At 40.8% G+C, this 15,815-nt stretch overlaps 1 protein-coding gene across 7 annotated transcripts in view; it reads left to right on the top strand.

Annotated features, from left to right (window-relative positions):
* Positions 1-15,815, top strand: part of CACHD1 (cache domain containing 1) — a 222,582-nt gene that overhangs the window by 29,500 nt on the left and 177,267 nt on the right. Inside the window, exon 1 of one of the 7 annotated variants that reach the window (XM_063801037.1) lies at positions 5,747-6,343. The exons of 5 other annotated variants lie outside the window; for them this stretch is intronic. Coding sequence is in view for 1 of the 2 variants with exons in the window: in XM_016919898.4 (XP_016775387.1) it covers positions 6,339-6,343 (5 nt within the window). In the remaining variant the exon portion in view is untranslated. Of the gene's footprint in view, positions 1-5,746; positions 6,344-15,815 lie in introns of those variants that run through there. One more of the 7 variants, XM_016919898.4, reaches the window with a different exon arrangement.

The raw sequence follows: 15,815 nt of genomic DNA, 5'->3' as shown, positions 1-15,815 counted from the left end.
CAAGAGGGCAAGAGAGGCATGGAGAGCTCACCCTCATTCATGTAGGCTTTGGCTGGGTAATGACACAGGTTACTTCTGATCAGCCCATTGGCCATGACTGGTCACATGACTCCACCTACCTGCAAGGGAGCTGGAGTCTATGGGAGAGCACTTGAGAATTCCAGTAGGCAGCATACACATACCTGTTTCACAATGGTATGTTTTTCATTTGCCAGTAGTGTTTGGCCTTGTGTCTTCAACATATGTGCCTGTTGGGAATGAAGTTTTTGGTGTTGCAAAAAAAGAATGCCTTTTTATAATCTTTGAAGAACTTTCCCATTTCTCACATGCCTAATAAATATCTATGTTCTAAATAGTATCCTTGATTGGGCATGCAAACAAAACAAATGAAACCCAGAATAGAACTTTCATAAAATCCAGTATTTAAGTTCATACACAAATTATAAGAATTAACCTACTGTGGCCGGGCTCAGTGGCTCATGTTTGTAATCCCAGCACTTGAAGAAGTCGAGGCGGGAGGATCCCTTAAAGCCAACAGTTTGAGACCAGTTTCAGCAACACAGCAAGACCCAGACCAGCTTGGGCAACGTAGCAAGACCTTGTCTCTTAAAAAAAAAAAAAAAAAAAAAAAAGAGAGAGAGGCCGGACGCGGTGGCTCATGCCTGTAATCCCAGCACTTTGAGAGGCCAAAGCGGGTGGATCACCTGAGCTCAGGAGTTCGAGACCCGCTTGGCCGACATGGTGAAACCCCGTCTCTACTAAAAATACAAAAAATTAGCTGGGCGTGGTGGCAAGTGCCTATAATCCCAGGTACTTGGGAGGCTGAGGCAGGAGAATTGCTTGAATCCATGAGGCAGAGGTCGCAGTGAGCCGGGATTGCACCATTGCACTCCAGCTGGGTGACAGAGTGAGATTCTGTCTCAAAAAAAAAAAAAAAAAAAAAAAGGAGAGACAGAGAGAAAATTAACCTATTTTAACCTATTGCTATGCAGATAGTAAGAGTTTATTATAATTATTATATAATTAAGCTACTTCTTGCAAATGTGAAGATTCTCTATTCCCTCCTCCTGCATTTTAATAAATAAAGAAGAAATTAAGAGGAAAGTGCAATGAACTTACTACCATTATATTTTCTAGGAAATAAGTGAAAAGAAAAATAGTTACAGCCAGAATAATAAAGTGGTTTTGATACACTGACTGTATTTCTTGCCTCTCTTGGAGTTCACAACCTCTCCCTCTACCAGCTCTATCTTTATTTTATGTATCATTTCTCTTGGGATAAAACCAACTTCACTCATCATGACCAGAGGCCTTCCAGTCAGATTGGCAGCTGTATTCTTGGATTTGTTTTAGTCTAGGTTCCCCTCTTTGAACTGATTTATGCCTTTTTGTGTTGATGCCTTCAGCAGTTAATTTCATAGTTTAACTACTTTTTCTATAAGAAAATACTATCTGAACAGTTTCTAGAAATTACATCTTCTTCTGGCAAAAACTGCTTCTGGTGAAATTACTTCTACTTCTGGTGTTTTTGTGCACAAAAATACCAAACCATAGTAAGTGTAATACAAACACCTTGAAATACTACCTACCAGTACCTTTCTCTCTGCAAGGTGTAGAAGGATGGCTATTCCACTTTCTTCCAAGGCTGATGAAAAAGAAATGGAAGTGACTTCCACTTGAAAATCATCAGCTCCATCTCACTTTGAATAAAACACAGTTGATCTTTTAGGGGCTTACATGTAGATTTAAGCCTGGCCTAGATGCCTCTTTGCTGGCACCTATTAAATAAACAGAGTAATTAAATGATAGGTAAAAGGTCTAGAACTCAGGTGTCATTACGGAAAAGTGTTCTCTTTTTCCCCTTCACTTTCTTCTCCATAGAAATTCCCCAACAGCAAGTTGGATATGATAGAAGACTTAGCTTTACTTTACATAATATTTAAGGTTAATTGTTTTTGGATGTTTTCCCAGTTGTTGTTGTTGTTTTTAAAGGCTAAGGAAAAGAAGCAACAGAGATTTTTCCTTGTTTTGAATAGAGAAGACATATAACAACTTAAACAGGACAGAAAACATTGCAAGTAGATGCCTTTCCCACAATGGAGCTGTGAACTTATCCTGTAATGTACACTTCATAGCTGTCTTATTTGAGCAAATCCTCCTGAGCCCTAAAATTGATTTGTTGTATTGCTTCCACATTTTTTGCCAACAGTTATTTAGACAGAGCTGAAACATATTAAACACTGCTTGAGTTCCCCATTGTCCTGTCTGGCACTCTGTTTCCATCCATAATGTACACTGGTGTACATTAGATCACTGAGGGGCTCATTATTACTGAATTCCAGCCACGACTTCATTCCTAAAAAACACATGTGCCTGCTTGGTATTGCTTGTAAGCTTTAAGCTCTACTTTTCCCTCTCTCTGTGTGTGTATGTGTATGTGCACGCATCTATGTGTGTGTGTGTGCATGTGTGTTGTTTTCAGATAATAGGTACAGCATAAAATCTTTTTAGATTATAATTTTTGTTTCTATTGCACATTCTCTTATGGTGGGGGAATTTCAGGTTAAAAAGGAAAATACCAACTCTGTCTAATTAATGTCAAAATTTAGGTGAAGTAGGTGAGGAGAGGTTGAAAATTTGTGGTAAGTAGAAGAGTATGAATAAAGTTAACTGCAATTAAAACCACTTAACCTGTAGTTACATTTCCCAAACCCAAGTGGCAGCCTTAAAACTGACCACTGAATTATGGAAACTGAACGGAAAAAGGCTTTGTTTCATTGCATCAAAGTATTTTTCTTTTCCCATTTTGGGTGCATTGATCTCCCTGTATTCCCTGGGGTTGCTGGAAAAACTTGGTTAAAAAGGATAATTACTTTTTTTATTTAGTTGCATGCTCTTCAAAAGGCAACAGCAAGTATTCATTAATTTCCATCTGATAGAGCCGAACTTTTTTTTGTGGTTAAACAATTGAAACAGGAAATGACCCAAGATACAGTTTCCATGACACCCTGTCACTTGGATCCAGTTTTCCAGAAGATGAAAGACCAAAGCCGGCTTTTGATAGTGAGTAACTAATTGGACTGGCTGATAGTGGGAGTTTTTAAATGTGAAAAATAAAGGAGAAAAAACTGGAACAGCTGTGTTTTGGTACAGTTGTCTAATCCCCAGATAAAACACTCCAAGGACATTGAAATTGAATAATGCCTTTAGTTAAGGGGAAAAATCTAAAATCTGTCAAAGCACTGGTTTACTTTAGAGAAAATACAGAATATATTTACGTGGAAAAGCCAAAACAAAACAAAACAAAACTCCAAAAATTTACAGAGCCAAGATACTAAGTCATGCCTTTTAGGAATCATCTTTTTTCATACAAAGTATGATTTCATATTTTTAAGATGAATTCTTACATGTGAATAAAGAGAGTACTTGCTAGACTACTTTTTCGGTCAACATTTTCAAATGCTGTGTAGCATGGTGGGTAGACCTGAAGAGTTTTGTTAGAAGGATGAAAAAGTTTTGTTTAACTCATGTTAAACAATTTGAGGCATACAGTTAGAAGTGTTTTTACTGATGATCCCCCCCATACATACATAAATGTAGGTTCCAATTGTTTATATTTTGTAGAGCTTCTTTAGAGAATTAAATGTGAATAAGCCAGGGGTTTGTTAGACTAATGGGTAAAACTTCCTGTATACTAATGGGGAGATCATTGTTTTTGGCTCTAATTCTAGGCCTTGCTAGCCATCAGCATAGTGACCTGTGACGCTGTTTCCCTTCCTTTTGTAAATGAAGAGGTTGGGGATAGTCCTTATATAATAGCTCTTGTCATTCTGCCTACTTTGGAAATGTAGGACAAGCACTGACCTCTTCTAATATAAAGGTAACCCTGATGGACACAATGGAGATGCACATGAAAAGGTGAAAATATTTTTATTTTTTTGAGACAGGGTCTCACTCTGTCACCAAGGCTGGAGTGCAGTGGTGCAATTATGGCTCACTGTAACCCCCATCTCCTGGGATCTAGCGATCCTCCCACCTCAGGCTCCCAAGTAGCTAGGACTACTGGCATGTGCTACCATGCCTGGCTAATTTTTGTATTTTTTGCAGACATGGGGTTTTGCCATGTTGCCCAAGATGATCTCAAACTCCTAAGCTCAAACCATCCCACCTGCCTTGTCTTCCCAAAGTGCTGGGATTACAGGCATGAGCCACTGCACCCAGCTGCTGAAAATGTCTTAAAAGGAGAAGACACCTATTTTACTTAAATGTGACACAACATTTAATCACTGGAACTTAATGGTATGCATTAGAACTGTTTCTTGAGGAACACAGTCTCTGACTTAATGAATTTTCTAGCAAGTCTCAACCTTTCTCTTTTGGGTGTACCAGAATTCTCTCGTCAGTTTTCCATTAGTTGGATTTACCTGTTGGGTTTAATTCTTTCATTTTGTATATAGGTACCTCTGCTTGGTTTCATTTTGCTTTCCTAAGCAAGGGAGTAGAAACAGATGTTAAGACTGAAATTCTACTATATTTAGGAAGAATAAATAAATATATCTTCCACTATGGTATAATGGAAAGATATACTGACCTGGGCATACTCATGGGCAACGTACCTGTTGTAAATCCCCTCCTTTGCAAATTGTACCTACTTTGAGGTGGACTGCAAGTTCTATGAGGCCTGGGACCTCCCTGCAACCCTTTTACAAAGCCGGCAGTGTAGTGCTATCTATGCCTATCTGATTGAGACACTGATCAGATGTTTGAATGGATTGTGAAGACAGTGGCTGTTCAAGAAATGGTGATAGTTTTTGTTTATATTTTCATTTCCATGAATTGATATTTTGATATTGATAACAGCAGTCTTTGAGACCAAGACTTCCAAACTTTTTTCTGAAAAGAATTTTTTTCTTCCTCACCCAGAAGAACATTTATTTTCTGGATGTAGTTCAGATTTCTTCTAAACTTTATCTCACTTGGTGTGAAACTAGAGGTATCGAGGTAACTTTTTATTACACCACCACCCAATTTTAAGCTCCGGATGACCGTGCAGGAACTGCTTTTGTTTTCCCAAGGCCACCATCCCCAGTGCAGATGGAAAGGAACAAGATACAGGAGGGCAGTCAAGAGCCACTGGGGAGCCCCTGTACTGGTACCTGCTCAGCCCCGGGAGCCACAGGCATTACTGTCAGGGTGGCTGTCTCCTTATTGCTCGTCTTGCAACTGTCACTATGCTGCGAGGTCTGGAGGGGAGGGGAGGGGAGGGGACATTCCTCCTGCTGCACCCTTGGAGGCTGCGGGCTTTCCTGGGCCTCGGAGAGCGGCTCAGCGAAGGCCCTCAGCTCAGGAGCCTGATTAGGTGCATAAAATCGCTGTAGCCAGAAGGGACCTCCCCGCCCCCGGGCCGCGCCCCGCCCCGCCCTCTCCTCTGAGGCACACCCCGCCCCGCCGCCCCTCCCCCTCCCTGGGCACACCCTATGCCGCCGTTCCCCCCCTCCCTGGGCGAACCCCAACACCTCCACCTCTTCCCCCTCCCTGGCTGCACCCCATCCACGCCCGACCACCCCCCTGGACCCCGCCGCCCCTCCCCCTCTTGGCTGCGCCCCGCCCCGCCTTCCGGGCGCCCTCCTTCCCCGGTCTGCCTTCTCCCTGACCCTCCTCCCGGTCGCCAGGACCCCGCGGCCCGCGAGGCAGCTCTTTGTTCCCCCGCCTCGCCCCGCCGGGTCCCCCCCCTTCGTCCCCGGCCGCCCGCTTGTCTCTCCCCTCGCTGTTCTGCCCTTTGTCTTCCACGCGGACACCTCGCCTGCCCCTTCAGCTCTTCTTGCCCTGCAAACCCCGGGTCGCCACCTCCACATCCCTTCCACTTCTACTTGCCTGCCTTGGCCTGCATTTTATTTTCAACCAAGGTTGAAATGGTAGCCCCACGCAAAATCCGATGGTGTGTGGAGGAACTGCCCAGTCATTGCAGTCTGCACGCCTTCTTAAGTGCCAGGTGCGAGCAAGGCCGACCAGGAACTGCCGATGGGCTTCACGTGTCAGACTGGACTGCCACCTGCCACACATTCATTGAACTTTTAATAAGCACTGCCGCTGTGCTTGGCGTTTTGCTGGGCTCCAGAAATAAAAAATTCAGAGAGGCCAAAGTTCTTCAGGGATGCAGACAGGTGATAGAACCATCATTTATTGAGCACTTGCTAAGTGCTAAATACTCTTACCTGCGTTATCTTGTGTAATCCTCACAACCACACTCAACGACGGCCTATTGAATGCTCTCTAGGTGTCTGGCAATGTTCCAAACAGTTTATGTGTATTACTTTGTTTGATCTTCCCAACCACCAATGAGGTAAGTACTGTTATTTTAATGCAGAGGAGGATTATGGAGGGACAGAGATTAAATGACTCAGAGCCACATGCTCATGACAGCAGAGCCAGGAGTCAAAACCAGGCAGGTTGTAGTGGGTATACTGAGAGAAAATACGTGTTTTTTTTCCTAGTTGGAATTAAGTGGATGTGTCAAGAAAGATTCAGAGGAGGTGATTCTTATGCTAAGTATCTGGTGTATCTTGTGTCACGGTTTTGTTCTTGCCCATTACTTACTGTGTTTACAGAAGATGTTCAAAGAGTACCTAGAAAATTGTTTTAAATACAGTTAAAGCTGTTCGGTATTTTCACTTGCGTTTTTCTGTGTAATACATCAAATTGCCTGTTCTTCGTTCAAGTAGCTCCCCCATTAGAGCATGTTTTTTGGAACAGTTAGGAACCTATAGTTGTAAAGTGATTGAAAACCTTTGGTAGATAGGAGCTGAATTTGCTTTTCAGTTGTTTTTGTGACTGTTGTTAGGTAGGGATTTCAACTTATCTGTAAAACGAGATTAATGATAAACTCTACCATCTCTTGTGAGATGTGAATATTTTGAGGTCCCAAGGAAAAAGGCCTTGGAAGTTCATGACTCATAAATTAGTATGTATTTCACACATCATGCTTTGAAGGTTGTTCTTGATGTGTTAGGATAGGACCAGGACACTGACTTTAGGATCACAGCTACCTCCCCGGAACCTCTCCTCATTTCTCCCAGCTAGAAAGGGTTCCTTTTACCCTACTTTCGTGCCTCCGTTGTACTCCTTACTGGAGTCTTGCCTTATAGTTGGTTGTATCCAATCTGCCTGCCCCACTATGTTATACATTCCTTGGGGCCAGGGACTGCCCTACCCATCTTTGCTTTGTCCTTGAGTTGGAGGCCACAGTTGAGACCACAGCATATGCCAATTGAGTTGAACTAGTGGGCTGCCTGGTTAATGTTGAGATGAAAGGTGATGTTTTTTACTTGCGTTGATGTTGTTCTTATTTTACTTTCTGGGGTGGAAAAAGAACATCTTGCATAGGTAGAGGTGGAGCATGGGCTCTAAAGCCTCCAGGGAAGAAGCAGGGGCAGGAAAATGGGAGAATTGGAGTAGGAATCCGCAGACAGCCCAGGAGATAGAGAATGTGGAAACTCAGGTTGTATTAGGAACATGAGCCAGGAAGAAGTAAGAATAAGTTTTCAGGAGCTGAGAGTGAGAATGGAAATTCAGCTCAGACAGAAAATAGCTTCTTTTTGGTTTGTCAAAAATGTTATATTTAGCGGAAAAAATACACCTTTAGGAGTCAGAAGACTTGAGTTCAAACCACCAGTATGTTGCCTGGGCAAATCATTTAAAGTTGGGGCCTCCATGTCCTCATCTTTAAATCTTAAAGTAGAAAAATGAATGTGTCTCATCTCCTTCTGTATTAGTCCATTCTCACACTGCTGTAAAGAAATATCTGAGACTGGGGAATTTATAAAGAAAAGTGGTTTAATTGGCTCAGGGTTTCATAGGCTGTACAGAAAACGTGGCTGAGGAGGCCTCAGGAAACTTAAAACCATGGTGGAAGGTGAGGGGGCAAAGCAGGCAAATCTTCACATGGCCAGAGCAGGAGGACAAGAGAGAGAAGGGGGAGGTGCTACACACTTTAAAACAACCAGATTTTGTGAGAACTCAGTCATTATCATGAGAAGAGCAAGGGGGAAATCCACCCACATGATCCAATCACTTCCCACCAGGCCCCTCCGTCTTCCAACATTGGGGTTTACAGTTCTGCATGAGATTTGGGCAGGGACACAAATCCAAACCATATCACCTTCCTGATGTGTTTTTATAGGAATTACATGAGAATGCCTGGAGAGGTATTCTTGTATTAAGTGTAACACACTACACAAATGCTGGTGTGAAGGTGGGTGAGAGCTTCTGGTGGAAGAAATAGCACTGGATTTAGCAGGGGCTATGAGAGCATATGATCTTTTTTGTGTGTGTGACCTTGGATTAGCAAATTTATCTGTCTAAACCTCAATTTCCTCATGTGTAAAATGGGGATAATCATGCCTACCTTAAATGAAATGGACCTGCCAGGCAAAGCACATATGAGTTGGGTCTGTCCTGGAAAACTTGTTTCAGTGATTGACATTAAACACCTGCTGCCCTTACTTAGATATATTCCTCTCAAGTCCCTAAGTTGTTCTCTCACTAAGCCTGAGAGTGAGAGGGCTAAGTAAGATAGAGACGTAGTGCATTTAGAGAACCATACTCAGTCTTCTGTTAAGACACTACCAGGTCTGACACTGGCTTACTGCCGCAGGCTGTTTATTACTCTTAAGCCCAAGACAACTTCTGCAGTCTGGATAAGTTGCCTCCCTAGTTCATCTTTTTATCCTTGAAAAAGGCCCAGGGCTCCCAGGCATTTTCTTTTCTTTGGTGTCTCCTGCCATTCCCCACCCCCAGGGTTCTTCTCTTTCTATGATTGGCTGCTACTCCCCTCATCTTTGCTGCCCAGATGGCAAGCACAAAGGAAAAAGGTCTTTTTTTCCTTTTAAGGCTTTTATTGCTAATTATAAGAGAAAAAGCAATAGGGCCACGGGACTGAAAATTTAATGAAGTTCATACTCTCTTTTTTTCTCTGTTACCTTGTTCCTAACTATGAGTATGGATGAAAAATGCTCTCTGCTTTTATTTGTGAGGGTTGGGGCTGCTCATCTCTTTGAACTGTCATTAGCAAAAGGCTCTATAACTCCCTCTACCTTGGCATCTTTCATGCCTGTGTTACCCGCCCCTTGTAGCAAGTGTGGAGTTTTCATTTTTTAGAGATCTCCAGACTTGGTAATAACAAGTTCACTGGGCCTCAGCTCTGCCCAGGAGGGACTAATTGCAAAGTAAATCCCAGGCCATAATAAGGAATTGATGAAAGAGCACCATCTTTAATCCTTTCTTTGGCTTCAGCCACTTGTTATTAAAAAGGTGTATTTGAATCAACTAAAGATGAACAGCTTTAGTTCATTTGTCTTTCTTGGCTTAAAAAAATGGTAGGAAGGAAAAGGATCTCAGGGTAAAACACTCAAGTTATTCAGTAATTTTATAAGTCTTTATTTTTCTTTGACCATGAAATCAGCCCTAGGGTGCTTTTTAAAGTAGGGAAGTTTTGTTAAATCTCCAAGGATAGAAGGAAAACACTACAACATTATATATAAATGCAAAATTAAGACTGTGAAGTAGATTTTATGATATTTTTTCAAAACCTAATCTAGATACCTATTTTAATATTGTGACATTTGCATCCCTTCTCAGTTTATTAACAATAGGAGAGATTTATTTAAGACATAGCAGAGACAATGATTCTCAAACGAATACTCCTAGATGTATTTTGTCTTGCACGATTACTGTTAAGATTTTTCAGTTTAGGATTTGGAAGAAATAATACCTTTCAGAAAAACATATTTTTTAAATGCTGAAAAACTGGCAACCCAGATAGAACATGCCCCACATACATACATTTCACATTTATGATAGAATAGTGAAGAGATATTACAACATTCATATAAAACCTACATTTAGGGTGACTTAGAGTGCTAGTTAAAACTGCTTTTTAAGGAAAATTTTAATGGGAGTCAAGAGCCAGGAGCCTCAGGTGAATTCTCAGTGCTGGTACGTGACCAGCTGCGTGAACCTGAGCAAATCAGTATCTTCTCTTGTCACAAAAAAGGGATGCGGAGGTAAAGTAGAGTTGCTCCAACAGCATTAAGATGAAGATTCAGTGAAGTTTTGGACACTTATTGCTGTTTCAGCTGACTTGCATCTTTGCACCCTTTCAGCTCTAGGAGCCAATGGGAGCTACAGGGGAAGGCAAGTGATCCTCTCTCCTGCCGTGGCAGCTGGGGCAGTATGTATGTTACATACACTAGGCCATTAAAGACTGTTACCTGGGACTTTGAGCATTAGGCAGCAATAGAAATGGGACAGTCAATAATTTTAAGGTTATGGAGAAAAAAAGAGGGTCCAGTGACGACGGAACAGCCAGGTATTCACAGTCGCCTTTCAGCAAGGTTGTTTAGGTGGCTTAATCTCCTGGGCAATGTTCTCAACTACCTAACCACTAAGTTTCTGCCTCTTGTTGTGTTTCTAGTGTCTTTCTAATAAATCTTTTTTCTGATTAAGTTCATTTCTGTCTTTTTATTTTGTTGTTCTGGTGGTCATTATTCAGTTTTGCACAATTTTTAAGTTGCCAAAACCAGAAATTGCCAGAGAGATTGGGTCACTGGGACAAAGATTCAGATACATGCAGACAATGCCAAGTGCTCCTGTAAATCTCTTGCAAGATTGTGGTATGATTTAAATAAGATGTTGCATATTGGAGTGCTGTGGGTCCTTGAAAGTTCAATGCATGTATAATTGTTATTCCTGGAGGTTGTAATGAGGGGAATATCTATGGGATTAATATGGCTGTGGGTACATTGGAATTTAGAGTGTCAAAGGCCACTGGATTTGGTAATGGTTCTGGTCCTTGTAGTGGAGAATCCATTTTCCTTTTGCTGATATCTATGTGGCAGGTAAAACGCCTTTTAGATCATAGATATTTTGGACTGTGCTTATTTTTAGTGTACCTAAGATCTCTACAGGTATAGGACATTAAAGCAGATGGAGTACGGTATGTAGTAGGTTTGCAAATGAAGGAGACTAATCGTACTTCTGCTGTAGAGCAGGCACTGTACTTTAATCTGTTTTTTTCCTCATTTGATGTTACTTCCTCTTATTTTATAGATGAGGAAATCCTCACGAGAGGAAGTCTTAGTACCTTGTCAAGTATCAATTAACTGTTATAAGGGTGATTGAACATTCACGTCCAGGGCTTTTATATTCGTTCTTTCCACTATAGCATGCTAGGATCATGAGAAAATAAAGAAGTGGAAGAAAGACCAGAGAAAGGAGTAGGAATTGCCTAGGAAAATAAACAACCATCAGGTTCCAGAGAGAGGTTATTAGAAATCTAGAGTTCAGACAAAGAATCATAAAATTGCAAGATTAGAATGGACCTTAGAGAAGTAGAGCTCACCACCCTCTCCAGCTCATCTCTCTCTCCAACATCTCCAAGTGGTCACCCAGCTGCTTCCCGCTACAATGATGGGGAGTGTCTTACTGCAGAAGACAATCTGTTCCATCTGTGTTTAGCTCTGGCCACGAGGAAATTATTCCCTATGAACCCCAGGATTTCCTTTGGCTCCAAGTTTACAAAGCAATAATTAGCACTTTGAGTTGGGAAAGCTAGGCAGCAAAGTGGTTATGAACCCCAGCTCTAGAATACAATTGCCTTCCTTTGAACTACAATTGCCTTCTTTTGAACTTGAAATGGGCTTTCTCAGCTTATCAGCTGTGTCCTTTTCTCATCTGAACATGGTGGCCATCTCACAGTGTTGATTTGAGAGTCAGATGAGATAAAGCATTTGGCATAGTCACTGGCATGTAAAGTAAGACTTTTTAATAAGGTTTTATATATAAAGTTACTGATTGTTATTATTTTCCATAACTCTATGAGGTAGAAATTATTATTCACACTTTCTAGATCTTAGAAACTGAGGCACCTGCCTGATGGTCACAGAAAAAGCAAGCAGGGCTGGGCATGGTGGCTCAAGCCCGTAATCCCAGCACTTTGGAAGGCCAAGGCGGGTGGATCACCTGAGGTCAGGAGTTTGATACTAGCCTAGCCAACATGGGGAAACCCTGTCTCTACAAAAAATAGAAAAATTAGCTGGTCATGGTGGTGCACACCTGTAATTCCAGCTACTTGGGAGGCTGAGTCACAAGAATGGCTTGAACCCAGGAGGCAGAGGTTGCAGTGAGCTGAGATTGCACCACTGCACTCCAGCCTGGGTGACACAGTGAGACTCTGTCTCAAAAAAAAAAAAAAAAAAAAAAAAGCAGAAGCCCTCTGGAGTTCAAGGGCAAATGATTCAACTTCTGCTCTTCCCCTTTTAACACTTCCTGCTGTTCCTCCTTTACTTTGAATGGAGAGAGGCTACTGCAGGCCAACTGGAGTAACTAAGACAAAATAACAGTCTGCAGGTGGGGCTAGGGACAGACACACACACCCCTGCCAATTTCGGGCTAAATTCAACATTTCCACTCTTCAAGTTGCTGTACCTTCCTCTTTTCTTTCTCCTAAAGGGGAATTTTCATTTGAAACTGTTATTTCAGTCATTTATGTTCTCTGCTCATCAGCACATGGATTAGTTGTAACTTCATGTAGTTGTTTTGAATAGCTGATACAAAAAGTCTTTTGGCGGGGTAGAACTTGGTTTTTCAGTATATGCATGTAAGTTTGATATGTGGTTAAGTTTTTTCTGCCACCATTTAAGTGACTTCTGGACTCTTTCATGATCAGGTAAGATATACTTTATATTAGTGGATGTTAATCTCTGACCTCTGGATATTTTCACACAAGTTCTTGCCAAACAGAGGCACAAATTTCCATCCTTGTTCTGTTTTTCCATTCTCCATTTCTATTGTCACATTCTGACAGCCTGCCACCAGAGTCCAAATCTTTATTCTGTTGCAAGCTGGGTTACCTTGAGTAAACCACATTAATTTCTAGCCCAAGATTATCCATCTGCAAATTTACAGCAATATTTCTGTGTTCATCTGGGTCATTCTAAGTCAGGTTTTCCCAACCTTAACACAAATGACATGTGACGATGGCAGGGGAGGGGGCTGTCCTGTGCATTTTAGGATGTTTAACAACCTCTCTGGCCTCTACCCATTAGACACCAGCAGTAACTTCCTCCAAGCTGTGACAATCAAAAATGTCAAGTGTCCCCTGGGGGGCTAAATCTTCCCCAATTGAGAAATACTGTTCTAAGGTGAAACACTGTTTTGTGTTGAAAGGCTGCTGTAAGCCATAGAGCTATAAGATAACTACTAGATATTTTATTAAATATCTGCTTTATGTAAAGCACTGTGCGAATGCCATGGAGAAAAGGAGGAAGTAATCATGTATAAGGGCATCCTTGCTTCCCAGCAGCTATGGTGGGTGGAAGTGATACAGGTAGAATTTGATAAATCTGTAAGATTCAGGAGATATTTCAAACACAAGGCATTTGACATTTGAGTTGCATCTTGCCAGGAATGGTAGCCATGAAAAGGACTCAAAGGAAAGAGTGCTTACTTTCTAGTTTTTTAATGGGCTGGCAGTCAGAAAATGGAAATGAGTGAAGTAGGCCTTGAATGCCTGTGACACAGCTGGAGATGGTAGGAGCCACCTAAAAGAAACAGTTGCTGTTCAATGGAAGCCACTTGTTGGCAGCAGGAATGTTAGTCTGGGGATGCCAGATCTTCTCGTTTTTCTAAAGATGTTGGAAATCCAGATTTTTATAAGATGTAAAATTTTCTGAATTTTAAACATTAGCTCAATTTAAAACAACAACATGTGTGAGTCAAACAAAACACCTATGCAGGTTAAATTAGGTTGCCAGTTTGCGGTTTCTGTTCCAGATAATCTTTTTAGGAGGGACACTTCTCTCATCCTGTCTCTTAAAAAACAATTGGAGGAAAAGTTAAATTGGTATGTTCCTTCATACTTTATACAATTCATTTCCATCCGTGTTTTACTTTCTCTGTTTGAACCTTAGCTATCAAGATAAAGTTTAGATCTGAAGTGTTGCTCTAAATAAAATAACGTTTTGGAAACTGTGAACATCCCTCAGTTAAGAATTCTCCAGGGTCTTCAGCTAAAAGTGAAACCTGGAATGATTGCCAGTGAATGCTTTTTGTGGCCTTGGAAATTCAGAGTGATTTATCACTTGTTGGTAATAACTGGAGGCCTCTATATACAAGAAGGGAGTTAAAGGTAAAGAGGCCAAAAATAACAAGTCTAACCATATGGCTTTTTTCAAGAGGTGTCCATATGGCTATCTAGTTAAAAAGGACTCTTGCCAGCTTGACCGTGAGTTTTCTTTTTTGTAGCTCAATATAAAAGTCTTCTAGCTTTAACATTGTAACAAAGGAACTCCTAGGTTTCACTTCTAGGTTTTGAAAAACTGAACTGGGCAGTGGGGGAGGAATGCAGTTGTAGGCAGCTGAGCTAGATGCTTAGTTGACTATAGGATCATTGGTATTTACCACAGCAGCAAAGCTATGTGATAACTCCTATTTATATTCTTTTTAGTCTCCAGCAGTAGTTTAGCTTTTTATGATGGTGTCAAAGTTCCAAGTCTGACAGTCTAACTCAGTGTGCCTTCTTGTTCTCAAGAATGGAACATGCAGTACTTTGTTAAATGCCTTGGTGAAAATAAGATATGTATTAATTCATATAATTTCTACCTGTATATTAAATTAAGTGGCATAATTTGGCCTGATTTGTTCTTACAGAATCCAAATTTGTTCTTAGTAATTACAATTAAATAACCTATTCTATAATATGCTGAGAAAGAAGCAAAGTTGACTGGTTCCTAGGTTCTGGAGCTCATATTTGCCTCCTTGGTCATAATGGAGACATCTTGACTGTATGTAATCTCTAAATCTCTTCATTGGTATGCTGCCATCCATGTGATTTTGGTCATATTACATACAGTATTGGATTATTTAGGAGGAAAATACAGAGAAATAAATGTATATGCTTATGGCATAGAAAAGTGAAAACTTTTGATCTAGATTAATCCAAATGGTATTAATTCTTAGATTTTCCTTCCAGCAAATCCCGAATCCCCATTAATACTAACTATTTAACACTTTCTACTAATTTTAATTGAACCAGATACTTACAAAAAATAATTGCTTTGGAGTGTCCTTTGGAAAACACAATTGGGGAGCTATGGAAGTTATGTTCAGGTTATGACAAAAACAGACAAGAAATAATACAAACCCTACTACTTTGTGCAAGAGACTGAATTTAAATTACCCTAAGAGCCTCCTCAACTCAGATGTTTCCAGTATGATTGGTGTGACATTTCTTCAGGTTCTTTAGAATATAAGCATATGCAATTAATAATGAAAATGAATGCCTATCCTTGCAAATTCAAAGTATCTCAAAGCATTTTTTCCCTTCTTAAATCATTTTGACTATTAGTATTTGTGTTGATATGGCTTCCTCACATGAGAAATGCTATTATGCAACAGCTGTAGTTGTGCTGCCTGAATGCATGCCAATTCTGTTCAGATTGAGCCACAGGGACTGCTTGTTAGCTCCCTAGCTGCCTGGGAGAGAGGGTAATGTAAAATTAATGTATGAAGAAAGGCCTGTTATCTGACACTATTTGGGGATGCAGGTGGTCTGAAGTGGTGTGCAGAAATTAAACTAACATGCTAATCTTTCTATGATTATAGAAAGGTGGCTGGGATTCATGGTTTCAACTCTTGGTATTAATTTTAAAAATTGGGAAGGGCATTGACTTGACTCCTTCTTTTGCCTAGCTCTACTTCCTAAACTTGAAGCATGTATAAAACTTGAGATTATCAGATACTTTCATTTTTTGGAATTC

The sequence above is a fragment of the Pan troglodytes genome, chromosome 1, assembly GCF_028858775.2.
Source record: "Pan troglodytes isolate AG18354 chromosome 1, NHGRI_mPanTro3-v2.0_pri, whole genome shotgun sequence".
NCBI classification, from domain to species: domain Eukaryota; kingdom Metazoa; phylum Chordata; class Mammalia; order Primates; family Hominidae; genus Pan; species Pan troglodytes.
The sequence above is the reverse complement of the archived record's forward strand: the minus strand, read 5'-3'. Positions and strand labels throughout refer to the sequence as shown.